This window comes from Bidens hawaiensis, unplaced genomic scaffold, assembly GCF_021521415.1.
Source record: "Bidens hawaiensis isolate Kalapana, Puna unplaced genomic scaffold, B.hawaiensis_p1.1 tig00056970_1, whole genome shotgun sequence".
NCBI classification, from domain to species: domain Eukaryota; kingdom Viridiplantae; phylum Streptophyta; class Magnoliopsida; order Asterales; family Asteraceae; genus Bidens; species Bidens hawaiensis.
Window position 1 is genome coordinate 34,263 of NW_027500274.1, and position 12,776 is coordinate 47,038.

General features: G+C 36.1%; 1 protein-coding gene across 1 annotated transcript; it reads right to left on the reverse strand.

The window, feature by feature from the left end:
- Positions 1 to 644: 644 nt before the first annotated feature.
- Positions 645 to 3,011, reverse strand: LOC143601681 (cytochrome P450 CYP736A12-like). Its single transcript, XM_077079031.1, has 2 exons — positions 1,989 to 3,011; positions 645 to 1,539 (listed from the first exon to the last, which is right to left on the reverse strand). The coding sequence occupies exons 1-2, from the start codon at positions 2,664 to 2,666 to the stop codon at positions 709 to 711; spliced, it is 1,509 nt and encodes a 502-aa protein (XP_076935146.1). The 5' UTR covers positions 2,667 to 3,011; the 3' UTR covers positions 645 to 708.
- Positions 3,012 to 12,776: the final 9,765 nt, after the last annotated feature.

Consider the following 12,776-nt stretch of genomic DNA (forward strand, 5'->3'; position numbering starts at 1 on the left):
ACCATCTCAGTCTTCGGGATTGTTGTCATTCAAGGCTGTAACGGCTTTTTGTACCACCTAGCTTGCAATCATCTTTAACATGCCCCTATCGGTCACAAGTATAACATTTAATGCTATTTCTTCTCCTGCCACAAAAATCGCCATTGAACTCGGTTTAAAAGAGAGTCCAGGCTTGTTTGGAAGTTGACACAACAACGATGTGAGAGAACACACATAAACTCCCACATGCCATTCTATCTGATTAGAATTTTAATACAAATGCTTCAGAATTAATAAACCTCACCCTTGAACACACGGTAAGATTTTGAGAAGAATAGGATGGAGCAAATGCCATGATATCGAATCGATAAGAGAAAGAAAATTCACACACGAGATAATACCACTATTTTAGCTAATCAGCAGTATGACTAACACAAATTGACTTAGGATTCGAATGAATAGTTTTATTAATTTAGTAGTTCTTAAGACTTAAATACATATCAAAAGAAAAAAAAGAAACAAACCACGACTCAACTAAATTACCAATAAGGCCCAAAACAAGCATGATAACAAAAATACCTAGGCTCATGACCACAATAAAGAAATTGACCCACTAGGCCACTACAAACCATTTTTATTTATACCCAACAAAAGTTTGGTAACAATCAATACATAATATATCATTGTTAGGAATTATTTCATGAAGCTAAACGTTGCATCCGATGTTTATTAAGTACGGTATGTTGGAATGGCTAATAAGGGTATATCTCTTGGGGTGGTTAATCCAAATTTTTCTTTCATGTCCAGGTCGCTAGGTGACATGCCATTTGGTAGCTCCCAGTCGAACCAATGAACCATGTTCGAAACCACCAACCCAATGTTTAGTAATCCCAGATTCATTCCTGGACATCCTCGTCTTCCAATGCCAAATTGTATAAGCTTAAAATCATGTCCACGGAAGTCAATTTCTTGGTCAAGAAATCTCTCAGGAAGAAACTCCTCCCAATTGTCGGACCAAACTTTAGGGTCACGTCCAAATGCCCAATAATTTACAAGAACTCGTGTTTTGTTCGGTATATTGTAACCATTGATAACGACGTCCTCCATAGATTGATGAGGAACCAAGAGTGGAGCTACTGGATATAACCGAAAAGTTTCTTTAACTACCATGTGTAAGTACCTTAACTTTGTCAAATCAGCTTCTTCAACCATGGGTTTATCTCCAACCATAGTTTTCAACTCTTTTTGGAGCTCCTTCATCACTCTAGGATGTTTGATAAGAACTGATAAAATCCATTCAATGGATGTTTTGGCGGTGTCAATGGCACCGGCTACCATATCTAGTAATATGGCTTTCATTTTTTGTCTATCAATTGTATAGGATAGTTCATCATGGGTGTTTGAATTCTCTTGTTGTAGTGATAACAATATGTCGATGAAGTCCATTTGATCACTCTTTTCAAACTTGGATGTTTGATTGCGTTTTTCATGTTCGTCAATCAAAACCTCGAACATATCATCCAGCTCCTTACTTAACAACTTAAAGCGTTTAGTCAAGCCCTAAACATGCACGTCGAAAAGAGGTGTTAAATTAGTCCTTTTTTTGCAAGTGGGAACCAAAAAATCATGTCAAACACATGAACTCAAACATAACACACTTTTTCAAGGGTTGGCACGAAGTTAATCTGATAACATGTGTTTTTTTTTCTCTAAATAATTATGGTTTGAAATTACATATTTACAACAAAATCTAAAAACCATGTGCATTTGTATTTTATTGTTTGTTTTTTGAAATATCATATCCAATCAATTTTTGTTTACGATATAAAGTATAGTTTTCAGATTTAAAAAATAAAAATACTAATAAATTAAACGGGTCAATCCGTGAACCTATCATATCAACATAAACACAAATTTAAGAATTTTGTGAAAGTAATGCAAATTAACTACTAAACCCTAATCTTGCATGTTTAAATATACTCACCGCTTAGATCATAACATAAGATTACCTGAAGATCAAACGGTGCTAAAATGGGCACATAGTCAGCCAGATTGAAAGTACCTGTTGCTTCCATGCTCTTATCAATTACACTCTTGAAAACAAACCTATCATCATTTTTCTTGCCAAATATCATCCTACAAACCATGCCTTCAATCACCGAACTTACTGTTTCCCTCAAGTTCACCGACTTATGCACCTTTGCCGCCACTTTCATCTCCTCAACCATCAGCCCAATCTCCTCCCTTCTCATCCCAACGAAACCATTAATTTTTGTAGCACTCAACAACTCCATTATGCAAAACTTTCTTACACTCCGCCAGTATGGTCCGTATTCTGAAAAGGTCATCCCCTTGGTATCATAAGATAGGTACTTTGCGGCTTCTATTTGAGGACGAGATGCGAAGATAGTGTCATGGGTCCCTAGGAAGAGTTTAGCGGCGTCTGGTGAAGAAACTATCACAAATTGAACTGAGCCAAGGCGGATGGACATGATCGGGCCATATTTTTGAGATAGCTTGTGAAGGGAACGGTGGGGGTGATTTCCTAATAAGTGAAGACTTCCGATGACCGGTAAAGGAACAGGACCAGGTGGTAGATTCTTGTGGCGAAGATGGGCGGACCACCAACGCAAGAAAAAGATACAAGTGATTATTAGGAGGAGCGCCGCAACCATTATAGGATACATGGTTGTATCTTAGTAATAGCAGCAACAATAACAACTATGACCAGTATATCCCACAAATAATAAAAGCTATCGGTAGGGTAGGATATAAGACACACGTTAACTTAATTTATAAACAGCATTGTGTTTCAATTTCTCCGTCATATTTGAAAGAGTTAATAAATATGTCAAGCGGTTAATAATACAATACGAGTTAAATGGTTAATAGCCATTGTTTCTATCACTTGTCCTGTCTAGTAGCCTGGCAACAAGTGTTCTTCCATTTGTTGTTATCTTTGCAAACAAAAAATTTACCTTATCGTAGTCAATCTAAATTATATTAGTATATACGTCAACAGCAGATGATTTCATGAACAACAATGATAATGAGAATAGGCAATACTAAGGTAGAATAAACCAAAAGAGCATTAGTTTAATAATAGGAAATCATCATCAGCATTTTCCATTTTCATATCATCCATAAACAAGTACAAGATCCATCCTTAGCTACGTTTCTTTCAAAATAAAGATTATGTTGAGAACTAAAAAAACCAAATAATTACTTTACCTTTTGCTTTATGTTTGATACACAAGGCGATAACGTTGACGTTTACTGAATGGTATATAATATAGCAATTTCATTTACGTAAGTTTTATAAAGCGATAATTAACCAGCTAACTACATGTATAGACAAATGTACCTATCGTAATGTAATGTTGTTAAATATAAGAGGGATATTCCTATGGGAGCTGAGTTCAACAAAGATGAGCTAGTACTTAGGACTCTAGCTAGGAGCCAATGCATGGCACCAGAAGGTTCACCATACATTAAAGAATCAACACCAGCCCACTAGAACGGAATGCTAGGAACGAACTAGGCCCCATGAAAATTGCCGAACTTTGATCGAAGACGCCTAGTCTCTTAAAGATAAATGTTAGGTTAGTCTAAAATCACAAAGCAATTATTAAAGCTAATTGCTTATGACTTAGAACCGCTAAAATACACCAAACTACCACCTTGCTGTCACAAGTCCACGAATAAATTGAAATGTAATCAAGAAAGATTCTTACTAAGAGTTGGAAACTTTTATTAAAGTCCAACTTGTAAGAAGTACTTGATTCTATTAAACTGGGTAACTGATTATCTAGGATTAAAAGTTTATACATACTTAAATATATTTAAGATGTAAAAAAATCATCTAATAGTGGTTTAGAATGACGAAAATCAAAGAACATCTGACCCACTCGATTTGGCGTCGTTTTTTTATATACTCGTCAAGTAGTTTAAGGTTTTTTCAAATCGGATACGACCAATATGATTAAATATGACCCATATCACGACTAAATCTTTGGAATTGCTTCGGTCAATGAACTTGACAACAAGGAATATCATACAGTCTGTATAAAGGGATACAACCCGGTATCTTCTTATGATTTCTTGAATTGTTTGAACTTTTTAGCCTCTCTAGTTTTCATTCTTGTTTGCTTGCTTTTATTTCAAAATTGATCAAATACTTAAAAGTTCACTAATCATGCAATAATAAGTAAGTGAAAACTGTGAATATCAGATAAAAACAAAGTTAAAATATATGCATGTATGCATATACATACAGACAGACATATACATGTACACACATGTATATATAGATAAATAAATACATATACACATAAGATGGCGCGTAGTTCAAATACAAAATAGAAAAATCGTCCGAACGGTCGGATACATTTTTATCATACGCGTTTCTTATTTTTTATTGGAGTGAAGTGGCACTCGTGTAACGTCCATTTTTATGGTTTATATGCTAAATTATGGAACGATTCCTTTTCGAAAATGACTTCACTCTTTGTCATTTACTTGCATGTTCGCTTGATTTTTGTCCTTTACACTAACGAACCATACAAACAAAGGAAAAAAATCAAACAAAACCTGCAAATAAACGACAAACATTGAAAGTTATTTTCGAAAAGGACCAATTTCATAATTTAGCTAATTGAAAAGGACAAAAATTATAATTTTCTCATTTTTTATTCTTGAGTGAAAATAACTAAGGCCCCGTTTGTTTTTTTAGAGATTTAAGTCTGAATCTGAATACCACATCTGAATGTTAAGAGGTGGTTCAAATGTCTGAAATCTGAATCATTAAAAGGTGGAGGCTAGAGACGAACCTCTAGTCGTCGGAGATGGAGCCTAGTCTCCGGGTTAGAAAATGGAGGCCGGAGACAAACGTATGTTTTTTTTTTGGTTAAGAGGTTTTCAGACCCACTAAAATCTCTTACTGGTTCAGATGCTATTAAGACGCTGAACCTCTTAATGCCAGAAATAACAAACAACCCCACGTCTGATTACGTCTGACCGAATCAGACGTTTTCCTCTATTCAGAGAAAAGAGGCAAAAACAAAAGGGCCTAAGATGTGATAATAATTATATTATAACGTGCATAATTATATTGAATCTTTGGGGATAGGTTACTTTGTTCCAACAATGCGTAGCTATTCAACATTATAAACTCAATTTTTGCAGTTCGCGTGATAGTAGTTTATAACATGCCTAATTAGGGAGGAAGGGGCGTGTGGGTGCGATACCCAAACCGGCTGGGAACACCATTGCTGGTGAAAACTGTTGAGCCGGACGGACCTGAGTTGTTCGGATTAGCGCGTTGGATTGTTTGGGGAACGCCAAGAGGATAGGACTTTGGACCCGTAGTCGCTAAGACTGAAACAACGCCATTAGACTCGTTAACCACCTACGGCTTGAGCATAAGTATTTGTATGTGAGAGAGAGTGAGAGAGAGAGAGAGAGAGAGAGAGAGTATATCAAAATCATGTGTACCTGATTATGAAAGGTGGCATTTATCCTGTTTATGTGACGCCTAGATAACACATGTTGAGTTTTTGTTTTAAGAGTGTAATGGTGTTGTATTTCAATATATATATATATATCATACACACACATATAATAATACGGAGTAATAAACACAAACATACACCAGGTGAAAAATAGTCATCGCCCCAATATCGCCGGGGGGCCGGTGTTCCACAAAGTTGTCGCCTCAAAACTCCCCAAATTGTCGCCCACGGATAGCCTTATGCCCTTTCCATGTGTGCAAACATATTTATGGTAATGCTTGGGAGTTTGTGCTAGTTGCACTATTAACCGGAGGCATGGTGTGAGCGTTCTGCTTCTTGTATTTGGTTGTCTAGACACTAGTTATGTCCGTCCAAAAACTTGGGTTCGGCTGGGATGTTTGTGTCCTTCCGGATTTGACACCCATCATCACATCTGGTACCCATGAATTTCGGTTATCAATATCGGCTTATAGTTGCCGATAAAAAACACTTTGTTTTGTGATTCACATCACCGTTGGTGTTCATGACATCATCTGCTGTTGACGTATATTAAAATAATTTAGATTGACTATAATCAATGAAAGGTTTTGTTTGCAAAGATAACAACAAATGGAAGAAACACTTGAGCCAGGTTACTAGAAAGGACAAGTGATAGAAACAAGGGTATTAACCACTTTACATATATACTTGTTAATTTGATACACCCTGGTTAAAATTAATATACGAATATACTAGGTTTTTCTACTTAACTAACATTATTCATATAACCAATTAAATCTTTTCATGTTGTTATAAATGGTTAATTACTTAATTGTCATTTTCTTACACGGGATTAATTCTTTACGTGGTCGTGGGTTCGAGTCCCACGGATGGCGCCAATGTCGAAGCACGAAATGAATCTTACCTGATCCATGACGATGTTTCCACGGATTTTCGAGATGAACGAACCACGTCTTGATCTTCTTCTCCAAGGCTGCGCCAGTGACCTGCAATGGTGAGACCTGCGATGGCTTCTTTGGGGGTGTGGAGGTGACTGCTAAGATATCCTGAGGATTTCTTGTTCACAGACACAAAAAGTGGTGGTGGCTCTTATTGAGCATGACCCCCTAACAAGGAGGTGGAGACCTCCTTATATAGAGAGTCTCATGGCCACCATCATGGTACCCTAATGGGCCTAGCCCAATTAGGGTTACCTCCACAAAACCCCCTCAGCCCAATAACATTGTATTAGTCCATATAATAAAATAAGCCAAACATAATAGATTTAGGGTCGTAGAACCGGGTTTTAGTACCATACCCCTACAGTATATATTTTACTAATGGGTCAATTTGACTTGCTTTCATGTTTCGGGTATCGGTCAAAACAAAAGGATTACTATCAATAACAATTTTGGTTCTTTTAAAAATATTGGGTGTGCATGTCAACAATTTGCGAAAGGTCGAACTTACAAAGAAAAGGTATTTTATTATTATTATTATTATTATTATGATTATTGATTATTCTGGTATGCAATGGAGAGTAAACCTTCCCATCTTTTTTTTAAGTTAACAAAAAAGGAAAAGAGAAATTAATTTTGAATGTTGACTTATGCTCTTTTTGACTTTGACTTTTAAGGTGAATCAAGTTAGGGGTGTTTGGGGGCTTTTAAAATTACTTTTTGCTTATTTGTATTTTGAAAAGCAAAAACAACTTTTCAAAAGCTTCAATTTAAAGCTTTTAGAATTGCTTCCCCAAACACCCTTTTGCTTTTCAACAAACAAATAGTAAATAAGTAAGTTTTAGAAACTCACCCAAACACCCCCTTAAGTTAAACTTCATAATCAGTCCAAATGGCAGTTTTTAGATGATTTTGGTTTTTACATAAATGTTTTTTAGTAAATTAGTCAATTAAAACCCTCCGATTCGGAACCCTTGGTGGCGATGGAGTGGTGGTGGCAGTTGTAGTTGGAAAATATTGTTTAAAAGATTTTTATTACAGGTGGTTCAACTGTTGGAAACGCCTTTTGTGAATCTTGTAAATTATGCATCACTCTTCACTACAAACGCTGCAAGGATCGCTTTGTAGCTGGAAAATCCAATCTTCTTCTTGAATTTGGGCTTCGGCGGGCCCAGGTTAATAATATAAGTTTCTAACATGTCTGCTTTCTTATATCATTATTAATAATGCTATTTTATATAATCTTTTATTTAATTCATGTTTAGGGTCCTGATGGTGGAATAAGTGCGTCAAGGTATTGCTATATGGGAGGTTTTGATGCAACGAGGTGATCCTGTTGACCGCATATTACATAAATCCAGCCTTAAGTGATCAAACTATCATTAATTTGTTGTGTTGACAGTAATTGTGCAGCTGTGAGAGTATTTGGAATACCGCTTCGTGGAACGCATTCGCATGCTTTTGTTAGCTCATTCATGGTTAGTGTGATATAATTTTTTTGGTATAGTATCTAATTTCATATGTCGTTAAGTTAAACGAATCATATGGTTATTAAATACTTAATACAGTTCCGCATATCTACTTTATGCTAACATATTTTATAAACGAAGATGAGATTTTACATCTTAGTAAAAACTAGTAACAAGCTAAACGGTACAAAAAGAGTAACCAAAGCTTCATCAAATACAATCAAATCACGAAATTAAAATTACACCATATTTACTCACTACATAAAAAAAGCATTTTGTGATTGATGATCCATAGGAACCTCAAAACCTTTATGTCATTATTAACTTTATGTTTACTTACAATAAACGTATTTTGAAATGTATAAAACTCGTCCGCTTTCTACATTTCCTCCTTGAGAAGTATTATTTTCTTGATGAAAGCGAGGTTGCCACCTCATAGTTCATACACGATCAACCTCGCATGGTTTGTTTTCATGTTGTAAATTCGCATAACCAAAAAGGGTGCTGGTACTTTTTCATAGAGGTATCCTTATTGTATATTTACATCATGAACTATACTGTACTAAATTATATGTCTATAACTATGAGATAATTCAACTAATTCCACGTATCAACTTTATATTCACGTATTATCAGGAAAATATACCGAAATGCATAAAAATTGACCAATGTTTTTCTTTAAGAAAAATAATAAACAAAAATAGATTCCTAAAAAGCCCATACACAACAAAATTTAACTTATTCAAGCCGACAATTGTGGTTTAACAAACTGGGCGAGAAGGATCCAAGTCAGCAACACTTTACATGTGGAGGGCCGCCAAACACCGCGCCAGAGGGGCGTGAAGGGTAGCATCGCTAGCCAGTTTAGATGGCTCTGACGTAGGTGGTGATGGTACCCCGTACGTTACCACAACAACTAGTCTTATAAAAAATAGTAAATGAATTAACTTGTATAAATTATTTAATTTTTTTTATCCCTCTTTGATTTTCTTCATCTATGTAAAAATGTAAAAGCTATCATAATAGCAACAGTAAAAAGAAAAAAAAAGTTTGATTTAATTCAAAGAATGAATGAAAAGGAATAAGCGCATGTTAGCCAATTCTGCGCACGTTAGCCATTAAAGCATCTTGAAGCTCATAATTTACACTTTACACCCCTCACTCACTGTCACTGACACCACTACCATATCACACCCCCACCTGATTCTCTCTCTGTACAAATAACAACACTCTTCCAATATAAGACTACCCGTGGTGGGTGAGTTTTGTGTAGCTTTTAGGAGGAAAACGCGAAAACGCGGGGGTACACCGCCCCCTGCGTTATATGATTTTTTTTTGCTACGTTGTATACAAAACGTGCAGAATGACACAAAAATCAAAAATGGACCGTTGCATATTACCGTTGGTGAATAAATAAAAAAAAATATATTTCTTTATATATTAAACCAACTAATTCCCAATCAAAACTTATTAAATTTATAAAAATTCTCTTTCAACTCTACAACTCTATAATTCCTTTACACAAAATTCACTATATATGGATCCTCCATCTATATATAAATAGTTTTTCGGGCCCGACCAAGAAGCCGGGGACGTGGAGGAGGAACAGGCGGTTACGAGTACGATTATGCTCGCGACACAATATATGAGTTCTGTTACGGGTGCCATTAGTTCTCCACCCCCCGTTTCAAAAAGAGCATATATCGAACGAGATCGTGCCGAAGCCAACAACCGGTTGATGGTGGATTACTTCTGCGACTCGCCGAGATACAAGAACCCGAAGACCTTTAAGCGTCGTTTTCGGATGTCTAAAAATTTATTTATGCGCATCACCAATGATTTGGAGCGTGAGTTTGATTACTTTAAGCAAAAGTCTGACGCTCGAGGGACGCTAGGATTCATGGCTATTCAGAAGGTTACGTCAACCGTGCGCGTGCTCGCCTACGGAAACACGACCGACATCAACGACGAGTATTTAAAGATAGCCGAAAAAACAACTCGGGACACCTTGGAGTATTTTTGTTATGGTACGTTTTGTTTTTTTTAAATAGTTTATCACTTGTTTACTGTGATCATTTATTTTATAAAAGTTTTGTAAAATATAGGAATATTTAAACTATATGGACCACATTATCTGAGAGAGCCCAACGTTAACGATCTACAACGTCTTTATGAGGTACGTACAAGGGTGCATGGTTTCCCCGGCATGATAGGGACTGTAGATTGCAAGCATTGGAAATGGGCTAATTGTCCAACTGCATGGCGAGGTCAATTCACACGAGGGGACCAACGGTCAGCCTTCAAGCGATCGCTTCATACGACCTTTGGATTTGGTCGGCATTCTTTGGTGTTCCCGGTTCCAACAATGACATAATCGTCTTAGAGCAGTCTCCTGTGATGGAGAGTTACATTTATGGGACCGTTCCCATTGCTTCGTTTTGGGCTAACGATAACTTCTACCATCATGGGTACTATCTGGGTGATGGAATATATCCAGAGTTCGCGATAATTGTTAAAACATTCAGAGACCCGATGGATGAAAAAAGACAGTATTTTAAGAAAGTGCAAGAGTCTGCGAGAAAGGATATCGAGAGGTGTTTTGGTGTTCTTCAACAACGATGGCATTATGTTAAAAATCCTTGTCGTCTGTGGTCTTTAGAAAGAATGAGATGTGCTATGTATGTGTGTATCATAATGCATAACATGATCATCGAGGACGAGGGAAGAGCAATATGTCCAACTTTTATACCGGACCAGGATCCACCACGGACTCCGACAAGTATGGAGCAACGACTCGAAAACTCGGATTCCGTGCGGTCAAGAGAGATACATAACACACTAAAGGAGGATTTGGTCCAACATCTTTGGATGTATCGGCCTCCGCCTGGTGAAAACGATGATCGAAACGAGGGCAACAATGAAGACGATGATGAAGACAACGACGACGATGGCGAAGACGATGAAAACGACGATGAGGACGACGAGGACGACGATGAAGAGGGCGAAGACGACGAAGAGGGCGAAGACGACGACGACAACAACGACGAATAATTTTTTTTTATTTTCTTGTAATATTTATTTAATAAAATGTTATTGTTATTTGATTATTTTTATTAAAAATTAAAAAAAAAAAAACAAAAAGTGTAAAAGTGACTGGGCGCCACGTGGCGCATAATGCCTGGATGTGGAGAGTTTTGACTACAGTATGTTTTTGTATAAAACCATAACTCTGACTGGACGCCACGTGCCGCATAACCTCTGATAGTGGAGCTTTATGACTACACATGGTCTAACAATTATAATGAAAATGTAAAAAAGGTTCAGGTAACAACCATTAGGTTAAACAAAATGATACATAAATAAAATAGTAAAAAAATTAAATATTCAATATATTAAATCTTTAATATTAAATTTAATTTAATTTTTAATTGATTTAACTAAGAAGTGACTTTTCATTAGGTTATAGACTTATAGTTATATGACTTGACAAAGCATCATTTTTTTTTTGAAATCGGGCTAGTCATTAAACCGATCACTCACTTAACTGGTTCACTCATCGGGAGATTATATTAAAAAATAATAAATTATAATTATGTTACATTACTTTTCTATATGTTTGACATAAGTACAATTGTTTTTGGAAAGGCTTGACATCAATACAATAACAATGATAAACCGTTTGTAATTATAATAACAATAATAAACCATAACTATATAATTATAATAACAATTATAAACCATTTCTATTATATTCGTTACTTTAAAATCAAAATTTTTTAATATTAAATGTTTTGTTGAGAGCTAGAGTTCATTTGGTTCATTTGACAGATTACTTTTTCTTTTTACATTTTCAAGCAAAGCAATTATGTTTTACACTTTTACCCATGTACAACCCATTAATGCCACCCGTCCAACTTCATCATCTTGTTGAGTGCTAGACTTGATGCCTTTTGTTTCTCCATCTCTTTGTTGAATTTCGAAGGGTCGGTTAAAATTTTCTCATATACATGCGTTGGTCGACCCTTGTAGCTAAAGTTTAGGTCCGCCCCCAACCCATAACGAACCAAATTGATATCAAGTGAATTCACATCGTGTCGCCACCAAAGCGCCCATGTTTATATTTTAATGATGTTAACTTGAGAGAACTATTTAGTTCCAAACCGTTATAAACGTAGTCGATACTGACCAAATTCATGTCGCATCGCCACTGCAGCACCCATATTTTACCTACCGAATACACAATGTCTTAAATATATTAACTTTTGTATTATTTATACGAGTGTAACTAATATTCTGGGTGTTACTAATTTGTATTTTCAATTTAATGTATGTGCTGTTACAAACATAGTCGATACCAACTAAATTTGTGTGCGTCACAGAAATGCTGCAGGTTTGCTACCTAGTTGTTTTTAAATTAAACATGTCACAATAAGACTATACGTAATCGAAACCTTCCACTATTGGACATTCTACACCACACAGCTTCCAGTTAGCGTTGTTGAGTTTTGCACAAAAAAAACGGTGTGGTCCAAACTATCCTCAAAACTATTCCGCAATTATTACTCAATTATATTTTTCTATGTTGCATTTCTATTTTTTTTAATTAAAATTAAACAAATAACATCTTATAATAAATAAAACCCGAGCGTTGTTGGTCTCAGGCTCTGTGGCGGTGAGATGGTAAATTTAGCGTCGGTAAAACCCAAGATTTGCGACGTTGAGTCAACGTGAATTCGGTCGATTTGGTTACACTTAGAACCTAAGCGTTGCCGGTTGGGCATTGCCGCGGTGAATCGATGCGAATCCTGTTGGTTTTGAATACGTTCGTTATGATTTCGTAAAGAAATAAAAAATAAATCAAAATTAAGGTGACGTTGCCC

Coding starts and splice junctions, on each gene's coding strand:
- LOC143601681 (XM_077079031.1), bottom strand. CDS start 2,666: ATGTATCCTATAATGGTTGCGGCGCTCCTCCTAATAATCACTTGTATC. Junction 1,540..1,988: donor TAGCACCGTTTGATCTTCAG/GTAATCTTATGT, acceptor GTGCATGTTTAG/GGCTTGACTAAACGCTTTAA.